This window comes from Geotrypetes seraphini, chromosome 2 (assembly GCF_902459505.1).
Source record: "Geotrypetes seraphini chromosome 2, aGeoSer1.1, whole genome shotgun sequence".
NCBI classification, from domain to species: domain Eukaryota; kingdom Metazoa; phylum Chordata; class Amphibia; order Gymnophiona; family Dermophiidae; genus Geotrypetes; species Geotrypetes seraphini.
Genome location: NC_047085.1, coordinates 358,288,533 through 358,315,948, shown reverse-complemented (window position 1 = coordinate 358,315,948; position 27,416 = coordinate 358,288,533). Strand labels below are relative to the sequence as shown.

Here is a 27,416-nt window from a genome sequence, read left to right as displayed (position 1 = left end):
CCCCCAGTCTTCCAATTTCCTAAGGCCTGTCTACAGTTTTTTCACAGTCTGTATGAATTTGTAACAACTGTGAATAGATTTGTGTCATCTGCAAATTTAATCACCTCACTTGTTCCAATTAAATAAAATAAATACTTAATAAAATTCTATAGAAATATTTAGAACTGTTGTTTCATTGTTGTTTCCATGTTAGCTTTTATATTGCAGATTGACAGAATATCTAGAAGACTTTCACTTTTGGGGTTCGATATATAGTCGCCCTTCCTACAGTTGGTTCACTCACACACAGAGGTTAACAATGTGCCTGGTATTACTTCTGGGATATATGTGCATAAACACACTGCTGATTCACTGGAAACATGAAGAGGTAGGTCATTATGGAAGGTACCTGCATATTGAGCTCATTGTTTTTTTGCCTTGCAAAAAACTTTTCCATCAGGATATGCATACCATTTTTGCAAAACCTCATATTCTCCAGTGTATTTTAGTGGTTCAATTAAGACTGCTTTGAAATGTTCCTACATGTGGTGGGTTTCTTGTTTTTCTAACTAGTACCTGTAAGTATGAACAAACGTGAAGAATTTAGGATTGGTAGCTGGATATACTCTTTCCCAATACAACAGTATTTATACTTTATAATGTCTTGTAACCAAATAAGTTTAGTTGTGCTCCTTTGTCAGCGCGGCAAAGGAGGTGCTTATTCTTTTCACCTCAAACTCAAGAGTGACATCACTCAAGGGGTGAGGCAAGCATCAGTCACAACTAGGCCAGGCAGTTTTTCCACAGACAGAGGAGCGTTCAATCGCTGACCTGGGAAGCAGCACAAATGGCAGGTAGACTCAAATGGTGACAGCAGCAGAACTCTAACCTCTGGCTCCTACCTGGGCTTTTTCACCTCATGCACAAAAGTGGCATCACTCAAGCGGTGGGGAGAGCACTAATCTCAACCAGGCCAGGCAGCTTTTCTACAGACCGAGGAGCTTCCAATCACTGACTCGGGAAACAACAAGAATGACAGGTAGACTCAGATGGTAAGAACAGCAGCAACATGAAAGCACCATCTCCACCATTGTGCTACTGATTACCCTGGCCTCCGAGAATTTCCTTTATATAATACTATATTAACCTAGTATATGTGTATGTATGTGGTTGGGCACAAGCACTTAAACCAACAATAGAGCTGGTGTAAACACTTGTACTTAGATTTGGGAGATATTTACATAAAATTTACATAAATAATACATATACAATATAACACATAAAAATTCATATTAGCAGCAAAATAGAACTTATGATTATTATATCACTCCATACCAAAAGAGTATACCAATAAGAGTACAATTACACCCAAGATGGCCGATGGCCTCGGACGCTGAGTAGCACGCCGGAGGAGACTTTCTGAAAAAAGTTTCTGCCGAATAGGTTTACCTACTTAGAATGCCGAAGAGGAGAGGTCGCAGCGCCGCTGGAGCCTCGCGGCGTTCGGCGGTCCCCTCGTTCGGCAACATAGAAGAACTCCTGCGTCGGATGCAGGATATCCCGGCAGCGTCGGCACCCCCGCTGGAGACGCCTCAGAGGGGCGGAAATGAGGTGATCTCCCTGGGGCTAGACACAACGCTGAGCCCCGACGCTAGGGCACCTCCCCCACCTCCTCAGGTTACCAGCTCCCCACGAGTGGAGGAGCTGCCGGGAGAAGGCAGGCATCTACCCTCGGAGGCCAGGGAGAACAAAGAGGGGAGCGTGGAGATGGACTCCCTGAGTTTTCAAGAAACACCGAGGATTTGGAAACATCAGGGTCTACTTCAGGCCAGCAGAAAGATTGCCAGGAACTGCTGAAAACTGGTGAGACTATTCAAACTTTTAATCCTTCATATGTTATTGAAAAACCCAGAGAAGTAACACTGGATTCAATTTGGGATTTAGTGGCTGACCTGGCCAAGTCTGTCAAGCCCCAGCTTTTGCAGCTGGAAAATAAAATTACTCTTCAAGAAACTGAGATAAAAAACATAAAAGTTGAAATTGGTGAATCTAAGAATTCTTTTGAGAATATACAACAGGAGTTAAAAGTATCAAAACAGCTTAATGAAGCAATAATACAAATATGCGTAGAAAACTGGAATCTTTGGAGAATTTTTCTCGTAATAATAATCTCCGACTGATTAACTTTCCTAGGATAGCCTCGGTGACACCTAGGGATATGTTGAAACGTTATATGTTGGAGATTTTGGGTATTCCAGAGGATACATTACCACCACTTACTCAAGTATATTACCTACCAATGAAAGCTATTAAATCACCATCTAAACAACAGGAGAATAATCAACCACTTAATGTTTCAGCAATCTTGGAACTTTCGGATAGAGAGCTTGCATCTCCGGCAACATTGCTCCTTACTGTGGCTCTTGCTCCAGATAAAAATTGGTTGCTTAGATTGTTCTTTAGAAATAAAATGAAAGAATTTCTTGGACAAAAAATATTAATGTTCCCAGACTTGGCACGGGAAACCCAGAGGAGAAGGCGAGAGTTTCTTTTGATGAAACCAGGTGTTACATCTATTGGTGGGACTTTTTTCCTTCGACACCCTTGTAAATGTGTAATACAATACCATATGAAGAAATATGTATTCTTTGAGCCATTCCAGTTGACAGCCTTTTTGGCAGGAACTCGGCTGGATGAAGGAAAATTAAAATCAAAGTGAAGTGCATTTGAATAATGATATCCTTTCTCAGCCAAGGGATCTTGTTTTCCTAATAAATGAATTGATAGTTGTTAGCAGTTGTTAGCATTTGTTAATATGTCCGCCTTATCCTTCTTGGATCTATTGTTGAGGACTTGAGCTGAATTTAAGCTAAACATTTATTTTATTTTATTTTATTAGTATGTATTTTACCTTTGAGTATTATTTTCTTGCTTTTCTTCAACTTTCTGTACAAGTGGATACTTGATTTATAACATGTAAAAATTTGATAAATAAATAAAAAAAAGAGTTCAATTACAGCAATTCCAATGCAATAGTCAGCAAAAAGATAAGTATACATTTCGCACACGGTAGCATTCATACAACCAAAATACAGTGGTACCTTGGATTACGAGCATAATCCGTTCCAGGAGCATGCTCGTAATCCAAAATGCTCGTTTATCAAAGCGAGTTTCCCCATAGGAAATAATGGAAACTCGCTTTGATGCGTTGCCCCCTCCCCCAAGAACCGGCATTGCTCCCCCCGAAGGCCCCCCCTGCGATCCGGCACCCCCTGCCACGATCCGGCACCCCCCCACGCGATTGGGCACCCCCCCGCCATGATCTGGCACCCCGCCCCGAACAAGAACTCACAGGCCTTGAGCATGCTCAGATGCTCAAGGCCTAGCAGAAGAGGAGGTCGATCTTCGGGCACCGGCACCAAGCACAGGACATGCCGGTGCCGGTGCCCAGATGAGGGTAAGAAGCGTCGGGAGGGGTGCCGGATCGTGGCGGAGGGGGTGCCCAATCGCATTGGGGGGGTGCCGGATCGTGGTAGGGGGTGCCCAATTGCATCGAGGGGGTGCCAGAATGCGTCGGGGGGGGTGCCAGATCGCGGGGGGGAGGGTGCCGGACTGCGGGCGGGCGCTCGTAAATCGAGCCATGCTCGGTTTCCAAGGCACCGATTTTGCAAATGTTTTGCTCGTCTTGCAAAACACTCGCAAACCGGTGCACTCGTAAACCAAGGTACCACTGTAATCAGAACAAGTATGCTTTAATAACCCATCTAATGCTTTAATAGTAGAGGGAATCTGGTTCCATAATTTTGGCATTGAGTGAGAGTACGCCCACTTACGAGTAGTTTCTAAGTGCAGTAATCTTCCACAGAGTGTATACAAGCTCCTCTCATTTTGTGATTGCAAAGAGAGACTCAGAACCTAAATTGGAAGTTTCTCCAACATATACTCTGGACCCATACTTTTAAAACATTTAAGAGCTAAAAACAAGCTATAACCTGGCTGATAGTAGAGATGATAGGCTTTTCAAACAGTCTCATGTCTTTCACACTGCTAACTGTTGCTGAAATTCCTAACTTTGGCTACTAAACTGTAGACAAGCTCTACAAGGTTTATTTTCCATTACCAGTCCTAGGTAAAAAAAAAGAAGTAACTTTAGGGCTCCTTTTACGAAAGTGCGCTAGGGATTTTAGCGCACGCACAAAATTATTGCGCAGCAGCCGAAAATCTACCACCTCCTAAAAAGGAGGTGGTAGTGGCTAGCGCATTCGGGAATTTAACGCTATTGCGCGTGTTAAGGCCCTAGCGCACCTTTGTAAAAGGAGCCCTTAGTCTTACAGCTTCTTTTTTTTTTTTAATTCTTTATTTAAATTTTAACTACAATTCACAAGAGTAATCTTGTTCCATGCAATACAGAGAAAGAAACAAATTTCACCAAAACAATATATCAAATTTGAACAAAACATTTCAAATTTGAATAAAACATTGTATCCCTTCCTTAGACCACAATAAAAAGGGGTGTGATAATCAAATAATATTGGAGACATAAATTAAAGAATTTAATTCAAAGGAAAAGGCTTAGTGAGGCACGGCTACCTTCTAATTATATTATATTCCATTCTACATCAATCCTTGGTGATCTTTTTAACTCTTAGGAACTCCTTTAAATGGTCTGAAGAAAAGAAAACATATTTGGTTCCCAAGCAGTATTCCCTCTAAGCGGGCGGGTGTTGTGAGCAAACTTTTTTCACTGTGAGCTAAAAATATCGGGCGCCAGCAAGTTATGAGCCAAATAAATATGTTGTCAAAGTTGCTGATACATGAGGACGAGGTATTCAAAGGAATTTTAGGCCTACACGCTAAATTAAATAACGTTAAATAATATTTTTAAGAACACAAAACAACGCATTAATTCTTGAAAGTACAAAATTCTTAATTTTTTTTTTTTTTTTTTACCAGAAAAACTCAAATTTATTTTAAAACAGTCTACAGAAATTGTAGGGATGAAATGATATCTTAATAAATGTTTTACAACAAATGTAGTTATGTCTGTTACATCCATATGTGTAAACTGTAAATTAAAAACAGTCCAGAAGACAATACGTTTGATGCTTTCAATTTCTAGACAATCTATCAATTCCAGCTTCTACACAAAAGTATAAATACATTAAAACACCCCCACCCCGACGTCCGATTCCTCCCCCAGCCTCCCCTTACCTTTGCGACGCGTTACATGGACTGCCAGCTCGCCTGCCTGCAAGCACGTGTGTGCGCTGTGACGAGAAACTTGTGCGCTGCGAGGTAATATTTTGTGCGCCAGCGCACGCCAGCGCAGCTTAGCGGGAACACTGTATCCCAAGTACCTTACCAAACATTTACAAGGGTAAGCTAATAGGAATGTAGCACCCAATTTGAGAGTTTCTTGACGTAAGGAAAGAAAATCTTTCCTTCGCTCTTGAGTCACTTTGGAAACATCTGGATAAATCCAGATACGTTGTGCTCCAAATAATTTTTGAGAATTTTTAAAATATAATCTTAAGATCATATTTAAGTCTTGCTCAAAAACAAAAGATATTAGAAGCGTAGTTCTCTCAGTATCTGGATTCAAAGTTTGTTCTAAAAGAGCAGTAACATTAGCAAAATCAATCTGTTCCTCTTGTCCATTATTTTTCTCCATATTCTTTTGAGGAATCTTTTTATTTGGCAAATAGTAAATCTTATTTAAAGGAGGAATATTGTCAGAAGTTGTTCTCAATCAAATATCTTTTGAAGAAATCAATAGGCAGAATTTCTTACAGCTTCTTTAATTTGCAATTAGAAATTACATTGAAGATTTAAAGGAGAAAAGTTAGATTCTAGCAGAATTTGTTGTGCCAAATTGTCTAGTGCCCCTCCTAAAGAACATATTTCATAGGGAACTTGGCTGAATCACTGAAACTTATATTCCAACCCATCCCTGGGTTTGTTACTCATTTATAGAAATCCCAGAAATCACATACAGATCATTTTGTAGACTTTTAACCCTATCATAGTACACTTGCTCATACCCATTCTAACCAATCAAGATGACTTTTATTCTGTGTAATAATTGTGGTGCTTTAGTTCTAAGACATGCGCCAGTGTTCCCTCTAAGGACTGAGTTGATGTGAGCAAAAACTTTCCGTTATATTACCCTGATGGTATTATACACACTGTACATTACAAATTCAAAATTGCAAATATAAATTTAAAAATGTAAAATATGATGATTTTTTTATTGAAAGGACTTAAAACATTTTTCGAGTAGGTCTCAGAAGCCAACACCTCCTTCCCCAGGTCAAGACAGTAAGCTGTCCTGACCCAAGAAAGGAAGTTTTGGTCTCTGACATTTGGTCAAAAATGTATTAAAATTAGTTCAGTGAAAAGATATTTTAATTCTATTTTGTATTTATATTTATTAACCTTTATTAACACGGGTGCCATACTATTTTATCCTGAATTAAAAATAAAAATTTTTTTTTACCTTTATGTTCTGGTCATTCACAGATAGCAGTTGAGGAAAGTCTTGTTTAGTGTTGGAATTGCTATCTAAGCACTGGCAAATTTTGTTTTGATTTCATCCTTTTTCCATATAAAGATCTTTTTTTTTTTTAGTCATTAAATTTTTATTGAAAAGAACACAGCAAACATAGAAATAAGCATCCATCAACAACTAAGTCACAGTACTCCCCCATCCCCTCCACATAATGTCAAACTGACAACTGAGTGAAGATCAAGTTCCAATCTTTACAATGTCTCTCAAAAGAACCATTGCGCTTGGCTACCATCTGCTCCATATGTAGAATAAAGATGGTTCAGGTCTTCCATTCCTCCAGAGTAGGCACTACCATGCTCTTCTAACAAAAAGCAATAAGACATCTGGCAGCAACCAGTCCAGAATGGAGTAAACGACTTCACCACCATGGAGAAATGTTAGAATTCAAACCCTATAAACAGTCAAATAGTTCCCATGCCACTGGACATGACAACCAAGTCTCTAAACAAAATCACACCTGATGCCAAAAGTGCATGACCACCAAACATGCAAAAATATTCCCACCTGAGTCCCACATCTCCAACACATATTCGATACAGGGAAAACAGCATGTAGCCTTTCAGGAGTATAATACCACCTGGTCAGTACCTTATATGCATTTTCTTGTAATAACACACTAGAATAAACCTTTTGTATCCCTAAACAGATTGAATCCCATTGTGAATCAGTAATGGGTCTCCCCAGGTCCTGCTCCCATGCCATTCGAAAGGCCCAACCCCTTAAGTAAGAGTACAAAACAGAAAGAAGATGAAGAATTCTCCCCAACAACTCATATAAGCATCTTTTGTGTATATCACAAGTGTTTTTGAATTCCGTCACCGTTTTTGTCTCCACCACTCTCCTTGTGAAAAAGTACTTCCTGATGTTACTCCTAAATCTACCACCCTGAAATCTCAATTCATGTCCTTTAGTTCTACTGCTTCTCAAGTATTTAAATCTACATCATATCTCCCCTATCTCTTTTTTCATTTAGTGTATACATATTCAGGTTCTCTAGTCTCTTCTCATATATCTTGTGGTGCAAATACCATACCATTTTTTTCTATTGTCTCTGGACCACTTTGTCTTTTTATGTCCTTAGCTGGATACAAACATAAGAATAGCCTCAGTTGACCAGTTTCCAATCCAGTAAGTGCTAACTTCAGTCTTCGCACCTTATTCATGAATCTCCTATGAGGAGCCATTTCAAAGGCTTTACTGAAGTCCAATTAGATTATATCTAGCGCATGCCCTTTATCTAGTTCTCTGGTCAGTCAATTAAAGAAATCAATCAGATTAATTTGGCATGATTGTCCTTTGGTAAAAACCATGTTGCCTCAGATCTTGCAACCTGTTGGATTCTAAGAAGTGTGCTACTCTGCCCTTCAGCAGTGTCAGTTTGAGGGCCAGGACTTTGGGGGCCACGCGTTGGAGACAACTGATGTAATGTTTATATAAGTAAATGCCATCTTGGCATGCATACTTTTTACTCACTTGTATTACTGTGCAGTTTTTATTAAAGGACTTTTCCATATGAAATAAGCTTCATGTGCAGCAAACCTTTATAAAATTACCCCTATACTGTTGAAAATAAAAAAGTATGTGCCAAGTTCCAAACTCCTCTCAGCCCTGCCCCAGGAACTTATAATTATACACCATCTAAAACAGGGGTGGGCAACCTTGGTCCTCTTAGGCCACATCCAAGTTTGGTGTTCAGAATCTCCCCCAATGAATATGCATGCAATCTATTTGCATATAAAAATGACAGTTCACGCAAATAGATCTCATGTATATTCATTGGGAAAATCCAGAAAATCTGCCCAGATTGCATCCCTCGAGGACAGAAATTGCCCACCCCTGGTATAAAATGATATGCAAAATGGCACCACACGTGCATTTCTACCTGAATCTAGGGTATGAAATTTTAGAAAAGCCCATTGTTATCATTATGCCAAATCTTTAAAACAGAAGGGGTAATAGCCATACAGCAGGGGCATTTTAAGAAATTTAGGGATGTTTGGGAGCCATTAACAAAATATTGTGCAGAATGAATATTATTTTCCCCCTTTGTTCATACACGTCCAGGGTGGGGAGGGGGGAGGGAATATTTTATGATTTATTATTCTTAAGAACAATTGTTGGGTATAAGGGAGGGTGATTTCGGGTGTTGGTATAGAAAATATATTTGATGTGAGTTTGTTTTTGATGGTATAGTAAGTGATGCTAAGGAATAAAATGATTGTATCTCATGTTACACTTGTTGAAAGTTTTAAAAATGAATAAAGATTAAAAAAAGCCCATTGCTGCAAGTATGGGTTTTTAAATTGTCCTCTCTGTTTGTATTTACTCTTTGAAAACAATACCGAGCTATTTCATCCTTGAGATAATAATATATTTCATTGGAGAATGTATGCACAGTTTCACCTTGCCATTTTGTTAAGCCTGCTTGATATACCTTTTTTTTTCCATTCATAGATATTGCCAGATTTGCTGAAATACTATTACTCTTTTTTCTTTGCTTATTTTTAGTACACTGCTGAGCATGGACTTATTGATGTCTCTGCTGTTTCAGTTGTAACTGGAATGATTACAACTCTCGCCATCTTTCCAATAGCTGCGTTATTGTCATTGCTGTTTAGGCTCAGCGAGGTAAAAAGAACACTACACTTGCTTTATTTAAAGGAAACATGGCTTTTTCATGGTTTCCTATCTAATGAAGCGTCTGATTTTGTTCTTCTTTTGTTTGTCTCAGAAAAAGATGGCCATGGAACCTGGTAAGAACCATAATAAACCTACAAGAAAAATCTAAGATATACTCAGTGGAAGGTAATGCCAGGTGCTGATGTCAGGTACAGCATTTATTATGTACTGTAACAAAGACCCTTGTTGAGAGTGGAAGAATGGATGTGTTCTACAAGGAGCCATAGCTGTCAACTTACCCAGATCCAATGAGGATATTTTAGGTCAGTTCTGGGTTTTGATAACTCTATCCTGATGCATTATGGGACAATTCTACTCAGAAGGAGCCACCTAGATTCAGGCAGCAAGAACATAGAAACTGACGGCAGAAAAGGGCCAAGGCCCATCTTGTCTGCCCATACCAATGTCCCACCCCCTAACTCCCTTCTTGAAGAGATCCCACGTGCCAATCCCATTTTTTCTTAAAATCTGACACGCTGCTGGCCTCAATCACCTCCAGTGGAAGACTATTCCAGCGATCAACCACTCTTTCGGTGAAGAAATATTTTCTGGTGTCACCATGAAATTTCCCACCCCTGAGTTTCAACGGATGCCCTCTTGTTGCCATGGGACCTTTTAGAAAAAAGATATCTTCCTCCACCTGGATACGGCCCGTGACATATTTGAACGTCTCGATCATGTCCCCCCTCTCTCTGCGTTCGAGTGAATATAGATGCAACTTATGTGCCAGTAATCTAGCCATTTATGAGAATATGTGGGCGCATACATACATTAATGACCATTTTCTAGCTATGTACTGTTCTGTAAGAACTCACCAAAATTTGATATGTAATTTTTTTTTATATTCTTTATTCATTTTTTAAAACTTACAATAAGTGCAACAGCATATAACATCAATTTATATTTAAATATATCACTTAATATCCTATTAAAATTTAATTCAGATCCCATAACCCTCCCGCCCCATATACAATGACTTTCATCAAACATAAGAAGACATATAATAACCTTCCCCTCTCCACATTATTTGCACTTATAAGAAAAGCAAAATAACCCCCCACCTTGGATGTGCATATTTAATGGGAAAAAATAATATTCATTCATTACAATATTTTGTTAATGGATCCCAAATATCCTGAAATTTCCTAAAATTCCCCTGCTGCATGGCAATTACTCTTTCCATTTTAAATATATGACATAGGGAGTTCCACCAAAAGCTATAATTCAATCTATCTTAATTTTTCCAATTTCTCGTGATCTGTTATATGGCAACCCCTGTCATGATGAGTAATAGCTTGTTATTGTTCGAAGATAATTGGCTCTTGGCCCTCATTGATGTGCCAAATAACACAGTATCATAAGTTAATGCAACTGGATTTTCCAGCAAATTATTTATTTGCCCCCAAATTAACTTCCAAAAAGAAAGAATCAATGGACAATAGAAAAGTAAATGATCTAATGTTCCAGCTTCAAGATGACAGTGCCAGCATCTATTAGATTTAGAGCTATCTAACTTCTGTAAATGAACTGGGGTCCAAAAAGCTCTATGCAAAAGAAACAAGTTTGTCTCATAGACACTGTGTGAATAAGGTTTTGGAGCAGGCAGGAGCCATCAATTCAGCCAATGAAACAATGGCCGGGTGGGGTCCTGGTAGGATTAGAGGGGGTCCTGGTGGGGGTCCGGGTAGGGATGGGAGTGAGCTTTCAGGGGGAGAATCCGGGGGGGGAGGGGGGTGGCAAACTTTTGGGAGCATGGTGGTGAGATTTCAGGAGAGGGGGTGAACCTTTGGGGGGGTGAACTTTTGAGAGGTGGGGAGTGTCAGCAGGCGGAATTGGGCATCCCTCCTGCAGGGGAACATTTTCAAGGAGGAGTTGGGGGGTCAGCAGGAGAGATTGGGATCCCTCCTGCCGCTGATCATTGGGGAGGGTTCGGGGGATCGTGACAGGAGAGATTGGGCATCTCTTCTGCCAGGGAACATTTGGGGGGTTGTGGCAGCTTTGGGCAGAAGGGACTGGGTATCCCTCCCGTCGCGATCATTGCAGAGGGGGAAGGTTCCACGATTCTCTAACCGGCGCTTATGACAGACGCCGGTTAGAGAATCGTGCTTTTAGGTGAAGGACTGGTCCCTCCCATGCCTAAAATGTCTTGTTTTGGGTGTTTGAGACGGGTGATTTTTTTTTGGGGGGGGGGGAATAGTGCTTAAAGGTAGACTTAGTGGCGGTTTGGGCGATTAAACTCCTGAACGTACAGGTAGGCTATTCTAGAAAAAAGCACATTTTGGCCTTTATTTACAAGAATTTCCCTGCTGCCTACTTTGTGCTCCAAGGGCCTTAGGCCAAAAGGGAACTTAGACGTTGTTTTTGATCATGCCCCTCCATGTCTCCCTTTTAGCATGTATTATATCTCTCTTATTTGAATTTTAATGCTGTTAATAAATATATTTTTGAAACTGTTTCATGGTAGTCCTATTAATACGTTTCAGTTTACTGATTTTTTACTTTACCTCATTCATTGTATTTATGTTTATATTTGGATTTTTTACTACTGTTAAGCTGTTAACAAAATTGTACGTTTTATATTGAATTATACCTGCTGTATATCGCCTTGGGTGAATCTCTTCATAAAGGTGGTTAATAAATCCCAATAAATAAATGTATATATGTACTACAGGTTATCAAAGTTCATTATCAGCTGAAGATCCCAATTCCGAATCGTACCTATCCTGGCAACATTTCCAACAGTGGGCCCATGATGCCTGGAAGAAGAAGTATGAGGTATCAAAGGTTTTATAACTCTGGGGCCTGTCAATTAAGCTGTGTTGATTTTATTGAACAAATTAAATGCGTTTAGGGGTTGATTCTGTAAGCGCCATCTGCTGCGTGTCAACCATCGGCAGGTGCCACTTCCAGACTTGCGGCTTGACGGGACCCTGGGCACCAGAAATGTAGGCCAGGGTTTCATCACAGGCCTACATTTCATGTTTCAAGTTTTATTAAACATTTGATTAATCGCCTCAACAATGTTTCAAGGCAATGAACAATAAAATACAACCAAAAGGTTTGATTTTTGCTTTTTACAAAGACCAACACTTACAGACTTAAAGAACAAGGACTGGAGACTTAATGTTACAACAGGGTAATAAGGGGAAGAACTACAATATAAAAAATAAAAAAAATAGGAAAGAACATAAAAGGGAAAAACAAAAGGAAGGGAGCAAATAATGTCCAAAATTCCGCTAAAAGAAAGAATTAAAAATTAACAGTCCTACAACGTCCTGAAAAGGATGCTCAAGCATTAAATGCATCTCTAAATAAAAAAGTTTTTAAGTTAGATTTGAACCTTCTCTTAGATCCAATGGAGCAGCATTCCAAAGAGATGGGACAGTTACCGAGAAAATAGATGTACTCTTAGATCCAATGGAGCAGCATTCCAAAGAGATGGGACAGTTACTGAGAAGATAGATGTACATTATGGGGGTTAAAAAAAAAAAAGTCTAAAAAGTGTCCTAAATGGCTACTTGGACGATCAAAAAGCCTGATCGTCCAAGTACCCATAACCAAAGCTGGTTTTTAGACGTATTTAAAAACAGCTTTGGCCTTTCCCCTGCCTCTAAATGCACAGAGAGAAAAGAGGCGTGTTTAGAGGAGGGGAAAGGGCGGGCAGTGGGCGGGAGGTGGGCCGACCTACACCTAGGCGTACAACAGGTATAACCAAAACATTAACAGGTTGCTTAGTTGGCACTTAGACCTTTTTGACTTAGGCGAAGTGCCAAAAAAGGAGCCGCTGAGCTGATGGCCGCTGGCGACATCAGTTCAGCGGCCCGGCAACCTACCCACCGCAAGCATCATGGCAGGAGAGATGCCTTATTCCCCTATCGCGATGCCTTCACTCTACCCGAACTGCTGCGACCTGCGGCAGCAGCTCGGATAGAGAAGTGATGGCATTGCGGTAGGGGAGATGAGGCATCTCTCCTGCCGCGATGCATCATCCCCTCCCACACACACAACATCGGGGCAAGAGGGAGCTCAAGCCCTCTTGCCTCGCCGACTCCCCAACTCCTCGATGATATTAGGGCAAGAGGGAGCCCAAGCCCTCTTGCCCCGCCAACTCCCCGACAATATCGGGGCAAGAGGGAGCCCAAGCCCTCTTGCCCCCCCCCGACTCCCTGACAATATCGGGGCAAGAGGGAGCCCAAGTCTTCTTGCCTCGCCGATTAACATCGGGCCAGGAGAGAGCCCAAGCTCTCCTGGCCCCAGCGACCACCACTCCCCCCCGCGACAGGATTGGGCCAGGAGGGAGCCCAAGCCCTCCTGGCCCCGGCGACCCCCTACCCCCCACCCCCACTACATTACGGGCAGGAAGGATCCCAGGCCCTCCTGCCCTTGACGCAACCCCCCTCCCCCCAACGACGGCCCCTCCCCAGAACCCCCGATCACCCCCCCGCCAACCCGTGACCCCCCCGGCCAACCCCACGACCCCTCCACACCCATCCCCCTTCCCCGTACCTTTTACAGTTGCACAGACGGACTGGTGCCAAATCCGCCCGTCCGGCAGGCAGCCGACGTCAGAATGGGCCCGGATTGGCCCAGCCGTACCAAAGCCCCGCCTACAGGTATATATATGTTTAAGAGAGGGAATGGATAGCTAGCCACCAGGGACCTAGGCGCCAGTCCCAGTGTGTAGCAGTGCCTTTTTTGGGGGTAATTACTTTTTCATTGGTTTTAAACGACACAGTCAATTACCATATCATTTAGCACCAATTGAATCAATTAAGTTAGATGGCATTAGGATGCCCACCGCTGCATAACTTTCAGTGGTCTGATTAGAATCTGGGCCTTTGATTGCAAATGAAAAAACCGCAGTATCTATTAAGGCAACTACTGCATGTGATAAACTGTGCTTATAATGCCATGCTAAAAGTATCACCAGCATGGAAAATGTAACAAAGGTAAATATCAAGGTAGAAAGCTCATTCCTCATTAAAGTAATATTTGCTTTGGTGTCTTTTGAGAATGGTGAAGATCATAATAAGGTTTTAATTAATTTCTTTCATAAATGATAGGCTCTTTTTCATAGTTCTTCGATATATATGTATCCTGATGTTTCTTGGAGAACCCAAATATTCAGACGAGAATTTCTAAAGTTGAGACCAAGAACTTTGTCTCTTGGTATGTCCTTTTCTTGAGATTTCCTAGACAATGTCAGGTGAAGTTTCAGGGAAAATACCGTATATACTCGAATATAGGATGAGATTTTGGGGCCAAAAAATGGCCCCAAAATGTGGGTCGCATCCTATATTCGGGTCATCCCCCAGTGACCACCCGACACCCTCCCGGACTTCCTGCAGGCCTGCCGTTAGGCTGGGACAGGAAGGATCCCTCCCTTCTCCTGTCCCAGCTGACACTAACAATTACCACCCTCCCTTCCTCGCGTACCTTTTCCCTGGTGGTCCAGCGTGTATCCCGCGTTGAACCCCTCCTGCTGATTTCAAAGGTAGTAGCCAGCGGCACACCCGAGCCGGCATGCAGGAGCAAGCTTTTCGTGCTCCTGGCAATCCCTGCACCGCGCCTGGATAGGCTGCCGCCAATTCTCACAGGACTCGCGGTTGTCGCGGCTCTCATGGCTGCCTATCATATAGAGTTATAGATGACAGAAAGCATGCCTTGGACCTCCCCAAGCTTCTGATCCTCTCAAAAGAAAGAATGTCCGAAATTCCCTCCACTCCCATTCATCTGAGTTTCTAATTTCACCCCCTTTTCCTCTTTATCCTGCTCTCCCCCTCCCCCCTCCTCACGTTCCTGCCTTCTTCTTCCCCTGGAACTTGCCTAGACTGAACCAGCAACCTCCTTCTAGCTCATTTTCCTTCTTCATAATAGCACCATTCAGTGCTGTGTTGCACTTTGAATTGCACATGCAGAGAAATCTGGGACATTTTTTCAGTGGGGCATATACATTCTAAGCTCCCTGCTCAATATAATCCTTAAATCGCAAATTAACTATAGACCGGTGAGCCTAATATCAGCGTCAGGCAAAATGGCAGAAACTATTTAAAAGAATAAATATTACTGAACAAATAGATAGATTTGATTTAATGGGGCAGAATCAAAATGGATTTAGCCAAGGCAAGTGTTGCTTCACCAGTCTGCTACTTTATGTTTTTTAAGAGGTTAATAAATATGTGGATAAAGAAGATCCAGTAGATAAGTCACTCAAATTCTATAAATGGCATTTTGAGTTGCTTGCCCTAATTTGCACACAGAACTTAATTGAATAACAAGCCAATTAGCAATGATAATTGTCTTGACAAGCAAATATCAGCGTTAATTGGTTTTAATTTAAATTTGCATGCTAAAATTTATGTGCAGCACCAAAAATGAGAGGGTCATAGGCAGATCGAGGGTGATTCACATTGTACTTATAGAATAAGGGGCATCTGCATCTAACTTTAGGCATGAGATTTTGCACCACGATTTGACTGGTGCAAATGGTTACACCTGAAGTGAGGCGTAGCTCCTGGGCTAAGCAGTATTCTATAAACTATGCCTAACTTTAGGCACCATTTAGAGAATAGCACTTCTATAGGGGGCTGTTTAGTGCAGATTTCGTAGGCACAGTAAATAGAATTCAGCCCAGTGTGTCTAGATTTTCAGAAGGTGTTTGACAAAATCCCTCATGAGAAATTCCTGAGAAAATTAAGTCACAGAACAGGAGTCAATGACCTGCTTTACTGTAGATTGGGAACTGTCTATAAGATAGGAAACACAATAGTCATTTTTCTTAATGGACAAAGGTACTTAGTTGAGTGTCCTAGGGATCTGTACCAAGACTTTTTAACATATTCTTAAATCTTTTATGTCCTTCATCGGCAGCGAGCAGGGTCTACTACTACTATTATTTCTATAGTGCTGAAAGGCGTATGCAGTGCTGTACATTTTAACATACAGTAGACAGTCCCTGCTCAGAAGAGCTTACAATCTAATTTAGTGAGGACATTTCAGAGTTGGAGAGGTTATAGTGGGTATAAGTATCTGACAGCAGTGAGGGGGAGTTAAAAGTTGAAAGCAGTTTAAAAAAAGTGGGCCTTTAGCTTGGATTTGAACACGACATATTGGTTCAGGGTCGGAGCACGACATATTGGTTCAGGGTCTCCTATCTACTGCTCATGCCAGCTCGAGCCACCCCTCTGTGTAACTGTCTGGCCCCATAAACAGGAGGCTATGTCAGGAGGAGGGCTGAGCTAGTGTGAGCAGTGGGTAGGAGTCCCTGCTCACTGTTGGCCAAGAATAGAAGCATTTAAGAGACCTCCATCGCTAGGGTAGGGAAAGAGAAGAGATGCCAGGTTGCTGTGCGGCATCTATGCCAACATGGCACCCGGGGTGCTCCACCATCTGCCCCTGCCCCCTTACTATGCTGCTATGTGGTTATATAGTCTGTTAACTGACTGAAAATTGCTGCTAAGTGGCTAAGTTGCCGCTCAATCCTAACTCCATCCCCAGGCTGTCCCAAATCTATCTGGTTAGGGGATGGCCAGTTCACCGACATATTCAGCAGCACTAACCAATTAAGTGCCACTAAATATGGGTGTTGGCTCGCTCAGTGGTGTTTAACCAGATAGGAGCCTCTCCTTTTGAATATCAACTCCATAGTATTTAAAATGTCCTTACAAATAGGGTGAGAAGGCTTGGTTGAAAATACTGGGGGCTTTGAAGTTTGGTTAAACATAAGAGGTATCTGAGGAACAGGGGGGTCTTTATAGGTGCAAGGAATGTGGTAAGTAAGGGAACTGGCAATGCAAAAAACATGGATGCATATGTGATAAAAGTATGTCCTTTGCATTTACAGCTGGGGCAGAAACCCCCAACAGCTACCACACAGACTCTGCAGTTAGTGTGTGCTAATTTTTGTTACTAACAGGTGGTAACTGCAAAACCTTACCACGCTGGAGTAAACAGGCCTCTTAGTAGGTAGGCTCACATATTAATCAAATAATAGTTGTATTATTGTAAGGTATGGAGGATGCTGAAGCTTAATATTAGCCGCAAAATTTGTGATGAAAGGAATAAAGATATGAGCAGGATTATTGCTGTAGAATTCTGATTTCTTCTGTTCTCAGCGAGACTCCTTTACGCCCACCTTTCACTCTCGGAACTTCAGTGACAGAAGTAAGAAAGGGAGCCGTTGTTCCTGTGATGGAAGCTCCAGTGGATTTGAGGATGGCAGCTCCCAGGACAATAAACCCATTCAAAAGGACTGCAGACACAGCACAAATGATGTTCGTTCTGACTACTCATCAGGTAGCTATATTCTTGTTCACATTTAGTTCACTAATAAGCATTTGGGATATGCATGTCTTGAATATCCAATGTAATCTAAAATAACTTGCGAGTGTATTTTCTAATAACACAAAGTTATGACAGTGACTGAAAATTGTACTCATATATACAGTAGAGGAGACCGTCACGGACCCTCTGGTGATCCCATCAAAAACATGCCTCACAGCACAACATAAATCGCAATGAAGTAATATACTTATGTGGCTAAAGCAACAAATCTCAATTTTCAATATTCAATTTTGTGTACATATGATTGAAAAGATGATAATTGAAACAATAATGAAAAATAAGAGGGGCATAATCGAAAGGGACGTCTAAGTCCGTTTACGTCCATCTCGCAAGTCATCCAAAGTTAAAAAGAGCCTAAGACACATTTTCGAAAGAGACGTCCAACTTTTTTTTACTTTTGAAAATCTTCTAATTATACGTCCTGCCGATCTGATTGTCCAAGCTGCTAAATCGTCCATCTTTATACCACATTTCCGTCCAACTTTCCATCCAAGTCCAAAACGCCTAGAACAAGCCCTGTTGGACATGGGAGGGGTCTACAAAGTGATGGATTGAACACCCAGACATGCCACCTAAATAGTGGGGTACCTTACAGGGTACTGTTGTGAACTTCACAAAAAGGTTCCATGTCTTCTCCTCCCTACAGCTCCCTTATAGGTCATGGTAAGCCCCCCAAACCACCTCCAGAATCCCCTAGACCCACTTATCTACCATCCCAATCACTCTTATGGCTGCAGGAGCCACTTATATGCCAGTAAAAAGGGTTTTGGGGGTGTATAGGGCAGTGCACATGTTTAAGTATCAATGCAGTGATTACAGGGGCTTATGGGCATGGGTCCTCCTCTCTATGGGTCCCTAACCCACCCCCAAGACTTAAGCTGCATCTAGGACTAGGTTTTCCTAAGCCAGGCGGCCAGGTGATGATGGTCTGGAGGCTGAAATTTAAAGTTGTGAATAAAATTTTTATGGGGTGGAGGGGTTGGTGATCACTGGGGTAGTGTGTGGGGGTCTGTGTTATGTGTTTGCAGTGCTTATCTGGTGACTTTAGGTGGGTTTTTGTGACTTAGACCATGTTTTACTTAGACCGTCGATCCTGGGCTGTATAACTTTCAGTTATACATGCTGTACAACTAAGTCTAAGCCAACCCACCTACCGCCCAACTCCCACCCTCGACACGCCTCCCAAAACGCCCCGTTTTGCTTTGGACGTTGAGCGGCACTATAAAGGCCTAGGTTGTTTACAAATACATCCAAAACCCGTTTTTATTTTCGGCGCTTAGACGTTTTTGAGAAATGTTCGTCCGAGTGCCGACTTAGGCCGGTTTTTGGACGTTTTTCTCTTTCGATTATGAGCCCCTAAGTGTTTATCTCAACAATAGTTGTTGACAGTACTTGGTTTCAAAAAGCTTTCCAGGTTAGATTACATCTGATAGTGTAATTTTCCCTGGTGAATGCTGTGGTGATATTTACCCCAAATTTGATATTGGGTGTCTTGAATATCCTGTGGTTTCCTTGTTTAAAATTTGAGTTCATATACTGTGTCTTTGTTTTCAATTTTATATTTTGTAAGATCATAAAAACCCACTGGTGATGTGAAAATGAAATTAATAGATGTTTAGAGGATAACCTTGTGTTTTCAAGTAAACTTTTTGGTTTTCAACTAAAAATATATTAAATAACAGACAAGCTACTTTTGAAGGTTCAGACTCCAGATCTATATTCCTTAGAAGCAGATGCCTTGACAACTTAGAACTGAATTGCTGTGTTTCCCCAAAAATAAGACAGTGTCTTATATTAATTTTGGGTCAAAAAAACACACTAGGGCTTAATTTGGGGATGTCTTATTTCTTTTATGTACAACAATCATCTTTCCCTTCCTCTCCTCCACCCCAATTCTTCCTCTTTCCTTTCTCCAACCCACCCCATGTGCAGCATCTTTCTCCCCTCTCACCCATCCCTTTATGCGGCATCTTTCTATCCCTCCCATCCCCCTGTGCAGCAGAACCTCACCAACCCTTCCACTGTGAGACTGACATACCTCCGCTCTGAGGCCTCCTAAAGCAGCAGGGGTGGGGGTTGCTGAATCGACGAGTCCGATTTTTTTAGCAAATCATGCAGCACTAGTGTCAAGGATGGAGTCAGGGAGTGTCAGGGACAACAGGGACATTCGAGGGGGGGGCTCCGGGGGTCAATCTTAAGTAGGGCTTATTTTTGGGGTAGGGCTTATATTAGGAGCATCTTTAAAAATCATGTTGGGGCTTATTTTCGGGGAAACAGAGTAGTAGCAGAACTCAGTACAAAAAGTACCTAAGAGTAGAGAAATGATAGCTCATTGCCTAACATGAGAACCTACAACAGTCCACAACTTGGAACATAAAACAAGAGACGAGAGGCATAACATACCCATATCCACGTTCTGTCTTACAAATGGCTAGGTAAGCACCAAGTTTAAAATATAATAAACTTGGCAGAGGCAGGTGGCTCCATAAACTAACCAATTTATTGAGACATGAGTTTTCAAGGACCATACTCTGGTCCTTATCAACAGGTCTACTCCTTGGGTAACTCCCCCCTTCCCCCGAGAACCCCAGGGTGGAAGCAGGACCTCTGGCTGCATGAAGAAAGGCCATACATAGGGCTAAAAACAAAAACAGAGGAGAAACCCATACTTTGCATCTAACTGCTAGTGTCTACTTTCAAAGTACACTCTATATGTTATAGAATATAACAGAATGTAACCAGAATATTGGCATTTATATACCTATGTTCCAGTATTATACAGTGTTCCCCCGGTCGTTGGCGGTTGGCGGTCCCGGTCAGTCACGATATTTTCTGACCGCAAACCGCCAACAAGGAGAGGGCAGTGGGAGAGGCAGAAGAGAGCAGCCGGAGTGCCGCGAGTGCTGGAAATCACTCGCGGTACGCTCCGACCGCCTCTTCCTGCATGAAATCGGGCCTTATTCAATCAGGAGCTGCTTTGACAAGCAGCTCCTGATTGGATATTTAGCCCCTAAATATATAACTGACCTCTTCTCTTTCTCAAACAACAGACATAAGAGAAGCTCGCACTCGAATTTTGTTTCCCCACTGGTTAAAGGATGTAAAATTTTAAAAACACCATCAACATCTTCTCTCACATCAAGCAGCATTATGGGGCAAAGATCTGGAACAATTGCTCTCGCCTACTTCTTATGGGGAATTTAGGAAACACCTAAAAACATATCTGTTCCTGAAGTATTTAGGCAACTAACCTGTACAATCCTACTCCACAATAACTGATCTCTAGCGCTGTTAATAACTAGCTTCTAACCTTGTTAATTTTACTTAATTTGTAACATCTTTTAACCATTGTAAACCGCATAGAACTTCACGGTCCTGCGGTATATAAACTGTTATTATTATTATTATATTGGTGTCTGCTCGCCCTTTGATGTCACTTGCTAGGCGCAGGTCCCAGAAGTGACATCAGAAAGAGTGCTGATGCCTACGCAGGCAGCAACATCGTGCTGGGGAAGTAAAAAAGGGATGGGGGAAGGCAAGGGATGTGCGCACACGGCAAGGAGAGGCACAGGGGGAGGGGCGAAGAGTAGGAGGGATGATGCGCCCTTAGGAAGATGGCGCCCAGAGCAAACCGTTTTCCCTTACTGCGTCACTGGGTAGAGTACATTTCCAAGATTTTATGAATGTTCAAGAATCTCTTTATAATCTCCTAAGCCAGGTGCCTGTAAGCTGCTTTGTGCAGACAGAAAACTTATAAAGGGCTTATGTCTATCTGTGAAAGAGTTCTTCTATGACATGTCTATAAAGATACAAAATCCCCTCTTATCTAGATCACAGCAGCCTGTTTGAACAACCAGTTTTCCATGGACACGTGGTGCTACCTGCATGGACCAGTTACCTTGCCTGGGTCTTCTGTGTGTTCATCATTTTGATCTGTGTTGCAATCACAGGAATATTGGGACTGAGGTACGAAATGCAGAGAACTTGAGGTAATATGCATTACAGATATTTTATTTTCTGATTTCATTGCCTGAAGGGATAATAATGTCTCCACATAAAACAGGCAAGTTCTACCTCTAAACAGAAGAAAGTAAAAGCAATTAACACTTCTAGTCACATGCACAAAAGACGTAAATGTAAAACATCAAGTTTCAAGTTTTCATTATTATTAAAAATTTCTTACACCGCCTAATCAGGCTTCTAGGCGGTGAACAATACTAATAATACATATAAAAGAGACATTAAAACCAAGTTAAAATTAACGAAGCTGGACAATACTAGGGAATGTTTGTTCAATGAACTCCTTGACTAACAGACCTACACCAGACATAAGGAGAAGGGCAAGATCTACAATATTTGCAAAAAAGGGCATAAAAGGGAAGAACAATAGGGAGGGAAAAGATTGGATTTGAATTGATCTAAAGCAGATATTGCCCATAGGTAATTAGGCATGGAATTCCATAGGGTGGGTGCTGTAACGGTAAACATGTTGGCTCTCATGATGGTAATTAGCCTCAGAGATGGTATAGTAAAAAGATTCTGTGACATGGAGCGAAGAGTTTTTGATGTGCTGTAAAGGGAAAAGGAGTCTGTCAATAAATTTGGGCTGGTTACTTTGATGGATTTTAAAGGTCAAAAGTAGGATCTTGTAACTGATTCTATTTTCGACGGGTAACCAATGCAATTTGTACAGAAGAGGGGAAGCATGATCATATTTTTTGCGTTCACGATGATTTTAATCGCTGTATTTTGTACTAGCTGGAGGTGTCTTATTTCCTTTTTTAGTATGCCTTTTTAGAGGGCATTACAATAATCTATACAGGATATCACAAGTGAGTGAATTAGGGTATTTAAAGATGTGGGTTCAAGTATTTTAGAAAGAGAGCGAATCATTCTGAGTCGATGGAAACATTTCTGGACAACTGAACTAATATGAGCGTGATAAGTAAATTTGCTGTGCAAAGTTACCCCTAACAGCTTTAAGGTGGGTACAACTTTAATTAGAAGGGATTCGAGTTTTATGGGGGCCTGAATAGACTGTCCATCTTTGAAAGGGAAAATCATTAGTTTTGATTTGTAAATATTAAGTGATAGCATATTTGTGTCTAACCATGATTTTATTTTTTACAATTTCCGATTGATGGCTGCTACTTCTTCAAGGTTTGTAAGATCGATAGAGTGAACTAACTGGACATCGTCAGCATAATCAAATGTAGTAAAGCTTATAGACTGACCTAATGTTAGAAGAGGAGCCATGAAGTTGTTGAAAAGCAACAGTGATAGGATCGAGCCCTGTGGAATACCGTGCTTAAGTGAAAATAAGAAGGCGATAGTCCATGCAAAACTTTATATGGTATACAGGCAAACTTAGGACTAGATTCACTAAAGTTAGCTATCGTCGCTAAACCTGTTTTCACAGGTTTAGCAACGATCGTTGCTAACCGACCCAATTCACTAAATGGCCCACTGCGTCTTTTTTCCCCTCGATCGCCCATTTTCCGATCTGGCCATGCAAATTAGTAAAATCCCATGCAAAATAGCCAAGTGATTGATTCACTTACATTGCTTGGCTATTTATCATCGGGTTTTGCTGATCCTAAAACCCGATTGCTATAGACCTGTCGGTAACTGTGTTATTGACAGGTCTGCCTGGTTTTTTTTTTTCATTTTATTTCAATGGGACAGATATTTTGCGTGTGCATTACACACGAAAAATATTTGTCCCATAAAAATAAAAATTAAAAAATCCCCCACCGCCGCTACAGGTCCTCCCCAACGACCTCTGACAATTGTGCGTCCCCTTCCCCCAACAATTGAGGCGACCCATCCGAACCCCAAAAAGATGACAGGAGGGATGCCCACTCTCTCCTGCCAATGGAGGCCCCTCGTCCCCTCCTCCTCCAGGCCCCCGTACCTTAGATGTTGGGAGCAGGAGGTATTGAAAACATCTTCTGCTCCGGCTCCTCCATGCAATACTGGGCCTTAGGCCCCTCCCTGGTGTATCATGTGATGCAAAGGGAGGGGCCTAAGGCCCTGATTGGCTCAGACGCCTCGAGCTCCTCCCTTGGGAGGGGCCTGAGGTGTCTGAGCCAATCAGTGACTTCCTTAGGAAGGAGCCTAATTGGCCTAAGGAAGTACCTGAATGGCTCAGGCACCTCAGGCCCCTCCTGCCTGCAAATACATCCCCCCTCCCCCAAAGAAAAAGGTAGGAGGGAAGCCCACTCCCTCCAGCCACTGGAGGCCTCTCTTCCCCTCCCCTTCCCCCTCCAGGCCCCCATACCTTTGACGTTGGGAGCAGGAGGTACTGAAAACAACTCCTGCTGCGGTTCCTCCACAATGACACTGGGCCTTAGGCCCCTCCCCAGTGCATCATGTGATGTACGGAGAGGGGCCTAAGGCCCTGATTGGCTCAGACGCCTCAGGCTCCTCCCTTGGGAGGGGCCTGAGGTGTCTGAGCTAATCAGGGACTTCCTTAGGAAGGAGCCTAATTGGCCTAAGGAAGTTCCTGAATGGCTCAGACACCTCAGGCCCCTCCCAAGGGAGGAGCCTGAGGCATCTGAGCCAATCAGGGCCTTAGGCCCCTCTCCGTACATCACATGATGCACTGAGGAGGGGCTTAAGGCCCAGTGTCATCGTGGAGGAACCGGAGCAGGAGTTGTTTTCAGTACCTCCTGCTCCCAACGTCAAAGGTATGGGGGCCTGGAAGGGGAGGGGAAGAGAGGCCTCCAGTGGCAGGAGGGAGTGGGAATCCCTCCTGCCTTTTTCTTTGGGGGAGGGGGGAGGTATTTGCAGGCAGGAGTGAGTGGGCATCCCTCCTGCCATTTTATTTCAGGGAGTGGGCAGGCACCTTTGGGCAAGAGGGAGTGGGCATCCCTCCTGCCGTTTTTTTTCAGGGAATGGGCGGGCGTTTTTGGGGGCAGGAGGGAATGGGCACCCTGCTGCCTTTTCTTTGGGGTGGAGGGAGGAGGTCCTTCATGGCAGGAGGGAGTGGGCATGCTTCCTGCCATCTTTTTGGAGTTTGGGGTGGAACGGTGGCTTGGGAGTGCTAACGCAGGGGGGGCTTTTTTAATGGGACAGATGACACGCAGAATATTTATCCCAATTTATTTAATTCTTTATTCAATTTTTAAACTACAGTTGTGCACAATAATTAATACACTTACATAGAATATTAAAATTAAAGCACATTAAACTTACAAGAATTTATAAAAAAGGAAATTATTTCCCCCACCCATCCACCTATTAATCAATAAATAGATATCTACAAGAACTATCTAAATATACCCCTTAAATCAATTCCAAAACATACCCCCCCGTCCCCCACTCTCCCGCCCTGAATGTGTATGTTTAAAAGGACATCTAAAGAGGTCAATTTTTACAGTATTTAGTTAATGGTTCCCAAACCTCCATAAATTTCATGTAACTTCCCTGCTGAATGGCCATGAACCGTTCCATTTAAAAAATATAACAGAGGGATTCCCACCAGAATGTGTAATTTCATCTATCCCAATTTTTCCAATTCTTTAAAATAAGCTGCATGGCAATCCCTGTCAATATAAAAAGAAGTTTGTTATTTCTCGCAGATAGCTGACTCTTCGCTCTCATACATGTACCAAATAAAATGGTATCATACGATAATACCACTGGATTCTCTAATAAATTATTAACTTGATCCCAAATAGATCTCCAAAATTTCAGTATCAAGGAACAATAGTATAATAAATGATCTAATGTCCCAGATTCACATCTGTCCCATTTTTTTTAAAAAAAAGCAGAAGCCCTGACAGCAGTGACTGTGTCAATCATTCACTGATCGAATGAGTCAGTGGGTGTGTATACAAATGATTTGCACCTCTGTGCAAATTATTTGCATGCAAACTTAATAGTGAATCAGTCGCTGTTGGAAAATCAGCCAGAGAATTGGCCAACAGCGATTTAAGTTGCTCTTGTTAGTGAATCTAGCCCTTAGTTCCCTAGCATGTATTGGGAGCCAGTGAAGGATAACATAACAAGTAAAAAATATAATCCCTTCAAGGAAAAAAAATCAGATGCATGGCTTTGTTATGGTTTGTGTTCAGCGCTTCACCAGTTGCTGAGCGTAGCAATAGTCAAACATATTCAATATTAAAACTTGTGTCAATAACCAAAATTGAGTTTCAGTAAAGTAACTTGAATTATTGTGAAGCTAATGCATGAAAAAAAAAGCTTTTTGGACCAACATATTTACTTGAGTTTGCATGGAAAGGTAAGAATCAAATGCCACTCCCAACATTTTTAGGGTGGAACTTAGCTCAAAGTCTACTTACCAAATGGAATTATTTTTTTTGTATTTTTTTTTTTTTTTTACAAATGGCAAAAGAGTGAGTAGCCAATAAAATCTTTGTCTTGTCTGAATTTAATTTCAGTTTGTGCACCTCCATTATTTCCATCACTCTGTACATGTAATGATTCGAGAGCAACTGTAGCAGATATTGGTAGAACTGTTACATGATCTGCATATCTGAATGGGCAGATTGCTGTTCCGATATGTACCTGAAACAGCATAAAGAAACATTAAACACAATTGGGAAAAGCAGGAACCCCTGAGGTACCCCACTAGGATTCCTCCATTGCTGAGAACAACAATTCTCCTTTTTAACCTGGCACCATCTCTTAAAAAAAAAAAATTTCTAAATCAATCCAGAACCAAACCAGAAATTCCAAATTGGTCCAGAATCAATAGTGAAATATTGTGTTTTTACCTACACTAAACAAATGGTATATTTTATCCAGCAATAACCCTACCATTGCTTCCGTACTAAACAGAGGCCTAAACCCTGATTGTGAATGATGTAAAATATCATGACTAACAAATCATGAAACAAAGCTGCTTCCATGAGTTTCAGGGGAAAAAATTAGGAATGGAAATGATTGGCCTATAGCTAGAAACTAATGCAATAGATTCTTTAATATTCTTTACAATTGAGGAAAATATAATTTCCCCCCAGATCATCAAGAATGTGCTAATGTTGTCAACCACAACATTAGCAGTTAAACAATTTAGAGATGGAGCAAGAAATTGGTTGTTTTGCCCTGTCAGCCAAAGAGGAACTGTGCTGCCCTTATACAGTACATGTGTGTTCTGCTTTATAAAATAGAAATCAGGTAACCACATTTTTCACTTTTTCCCTAAACAGCCTGTTTTAGAATGACTTCCATTGTAGATATAGTGCAAGTGTCGATCTGTGAGGAATGAGAAAAAAAAAAAAGCAACAAGAGCCTCAGAGATGGGAGTAGTGAAGTGTACTTCATTAAGAGACCCGACACAGACCGTGTTTCAGCAAAAATTGCCTGCATCAAGGGTCAAAGTTAAAAAAAAAAAACATTTACAATTAAATGAAGATAAAAAAATAATAGAATATTATAAAAATAAAAACCTCATACATGACTTCAACCAATTAAATTAAAATCTTGAAACATAAATAATATATATAAATAATATAAATAATAATATACAGGACCATTAACTAACCATGTATCAAAATCATCCTATCCACACTACTAAACATTATACACTGAAAACATGATGAATTAAAACCATATGTAACAAAGCTTACCTTCTTCACTCCTTAGAGCTATAAATCCCAAAAGGCTCCTTAATAGACAGCCAAAAATGAAAAACAATTTAAAGAACTAAAATAATGTATCAATGTATGAATACAAAAACAATCAACTATGGTTAATCTATATTTGTACACAAACGCCCCCTTCTACTAAACTGCGCTAGCGGTTTTAGCACAGGGAGCCGTGCTGAATGGCCTGTGCTGCTCCCGACGCTCATAGAGTTCTTATGAGCGTCGGGAGCAAC

General features: G+C 41.6%; 1 protein-coding gene across 4 annotated transcripts in view; it reads left to right on the top strand.

The window, feature by feature from the left end:
• PKD1L1 (polycystin 1 like 1, transient receptor potential channel interacting) overlaps positions 1–27,416 on the top strand; it is a 331,908-nt gene that overhangs the window by 231,255 nt on the left and 73,237 nt on the right. For all 4 annotated transcript variants that reach the window (XR_004538070.1, XM_033930462.1, XM_033930461.1 and 1 more), the window contains exons 43-48: positions 194–367; positions 9,056–9,175; positions 9,279–9,300; positions 11,898–12,001; positions 17,341–17,521; positions 21,400–21,535. Coding sequence is in view for 3 of the 4 variants with exons in the window: in XM_033930462.1 (XP_033786353.1) it covers positions 194–367; positions 9,056–9,175; positions 9,279–9,300; positions 11,898–12,001; positions 17,341–17,521; positions 21,400–21,535 (737 nt within the window). In the remaining variant the exon portion in view is untranslated. The remainder of the gene's footprint in view (positions 1–193; positions 368–9,055; positions 9,176–9,278; positions 9,301–11,897; positions 12,002–17,340; positions 17,522–21,399; positions 21,536–27,416) is intronic.